The 2,500-nt window shown below is 41.3% G+C and overlaps 1 protein-coding gene across 2 annotated transcripts in view; it reads right to left on the bottom strand.

The window, feature by feature from the left end:
• LOC137992983 (poly [ADP-ribose] polymerase tankyrase-like) overlaps positions 1 to 2,500 on the bottom strand; it is a 73,706-nt gene that overhangs the window by 49,584 nt on the left and 21,622 nt on the right. For both annotated transcript variants that reach the window (XM_068838620.1, XM_068838621.1), the window contains exon 6: positions 1,691 to 1,775. In XM_068838620.1, the coding sequence (XP_068694721.1) occupies positions 1,691 to 1,775 (85 nt within the window). The remainder of the gene's footprint in view (positions 1 to 1,690; positions 1,776 to 2,500) is intronic.

Here is a 2,500-nt window from a genome sequence, read left to right as displayed (position 1 = left end):
ATGTGCTACAGTGTATGTAAATGTTGACTGCTCGCAACAAGGTTTTCCGGATCAACCGGCTCAGCGGTAACGGATCGAATGCATGTGAAGGCGCCGCACGGCTGCCGCCATACGATCCATGTGGGATCTCGGAGCACCGCAGACCCAGCCAGATGTAAATGACTGGGAGTAGATATTTAGGAGTGAGAAAAACCCGAGTACCAGGAGAAAAACGTTCGGACTCAAATTGAGATCAACCGAAATTCACCCCACATGCGACCTCAGGGTTGAACCTGGATCTCAGAGTTCAACCTGGATCTCAGAGTTGCGAGGCCTGGTTGATGACCACTAAGCCATCCTGACTCCCCTAACTTCTGTGAGACGTTATGAAATCCATGCACTCATCGCAAAGAGTAAGGCACGGAGTAGCCAGTGTTGTGGTCTGTACTATCAGAGAAATTGAGCAACGAAGACTGCAGCATCAACAAAAGAAAAGACACTAAAATGAACATTTGCGCTCTCGGGAATATTAGGCGATTATTGGATACTATTCGTATTGCAAATTGTTAGCGAAATATGCTAAAGTAGATTGGTAGGAAAAAAGAGAAAGAAGCAAAACCCAAAAAGGACAGGTGCAACGGGACTAACGTCCAATGCGAGCCACCGCCCCTAAATTCATACTCACGATGACATAACGTTGTTGATTTGAAGAGAACGGAAAGGAATCGAAGCAAAATGAATGTCGTACGTTCAGGTGCACTAAGAGGCATTTGCCAAGTACTTAAAATTATATACAGAACCGACTCTAACTCGTTAGCAGTTTTCTTCCTCTCTGATTCCATTTTTGTAGTTTTAGTGTTATTTGCTACACCTTGCAGGAAAGATTACCATAACAGTTAGTGCCAACGACTGTAGCCCTGTTATTCAGACCACAAAAACTGAACGGGAACACCGTGCCCTACACTTTGGGAGCAATGTGTGTGTCAATGAGTTGTCAGCAGCAATGCACAAGTGTCGAAACGTTTTAGAGTTAATTAAAGAGTAACTGACTAATGAGCCAGTTCTTAGAACCCTTTCCTGGCAAATGGTTAATCAAACACGAGAAGAGATTATTGAAAAACATGCATATTTCACTTGAAAGAAGAGCTTTGCACTTGCGTTTTACGGTTTGTTTATTTCGTTGCCGTTTTCGTTCCAACAACGAAGCGAAATGAACAAATCTGACAACATGTGGGGCACTTGAGCACTCGACGAACAATCCTCAGCTTTCTCTCTAAACTCTACACTACGTGATTCATGCCAGTTTCAGCGACACTTCTATAGTTGTGACTTTACACCGCAAGCAACGATTCTTCACGTCACCTACATTCAGGGAGTTGAACCCTCCTTACATTTTGGATTACTTGCAGGAGCCTATGTATCAATGGATTCTTATTTGTTATGACCGTACATAACTGTTCATCGAATGATGGAAACGTTTCCTTTCAAAATAGCCACAAACAGCCCACTCGAGTGATCGATTCAAGCGAACTCGAAGTGTGTATAGCTTTTCTTCAAGTTCAAAGAATCATGCTTTCGTACAAACAATACAAGGTCAGCGGAACTTGATTATATGCATATAGATATTTGCGCGCGATAAATTTTTAAATTATTATTATTATTATTATTATTATTATTATTATTATTATTATTATTATTATTATTATTTTACCTCAAGAAATGCATTATTACCCTCCCTTGATCCTCTGCTTGCATGAAGCTCTCGTACGGCATGACCAAAGGTGTAAAAGTTGTACCTGACATTATAACAAAATAATATAATAAGGTATTGATACATGTCCTACCCTTGATAAAATTGTGAGCCTAGTAACACACTGAAAATGTAAAGGACACTTTTCGATTGCTGCTTATGCCCCAAGATAAAAACAAAAATATAAAAATAATAATAAGGTGATGGTAAGACATTCAAGGCCCAGTTATTAAAAGCCTGACTGAGCAAATACTGAATCAGTGGAAACGTAAATTGCACTTTTTAGACAAATCAACGACCATTTTCCGCAAGACTTTTGTCCATAGGAATAATCAAATTGGCTTAGATTTTTCTTTTCCTTGAAGTGTCCTGGGGTGCAGGGTTGGCGCAGTGGTGAAAGCTTTCCACCAAAGTGGCCCAGGTTCACCTCCCATACTCGGCGTCATATGTGGGTTGAGTTCGTTGGTCCTCTACTCTGCACCGAGAGGCTTTTCTCAGGGTATTCCGGTTTTCCCCTCTCCTCAAAAACCAGCAATTGACTTGATATACGTTTATTTGAGTAGATTACAATTACAGTGTCCACAATTAGTGCTCCTGCGCTAGAAGACAAAACACTTAAATAAAGTTCCTTTCCTTTCCTTTCAACCTGAAATGACCAAGCCCCTGCGAGTCTGCTACAGCTGAGTGGTACACATCCGAACTAGTAATCGGAAGGTTGTAGAGAACTCTGATTGTCTCCCAGTATCGCCGAGTCACCATTGCTTAGCCGTT

This window comes from Montipora foliosa, chromosome 2, assembly GCF_036669935.1.
Source record: "Montipora foliosa isolate CH-2021 chromosome 2, ASM3666993v2, whole genome shotgun sequence".
Lineage (NCBI taxonomy): Eukaryota > Metazoa > Cnidaria > Anthozoa > Scleractinia > Acroporidae > Montipora > Montipora foliosa.
Note: the sequence above shows the minus strand (reverse complement) of the source record. Positions and strands in the feature narration are given on the sequence as shown.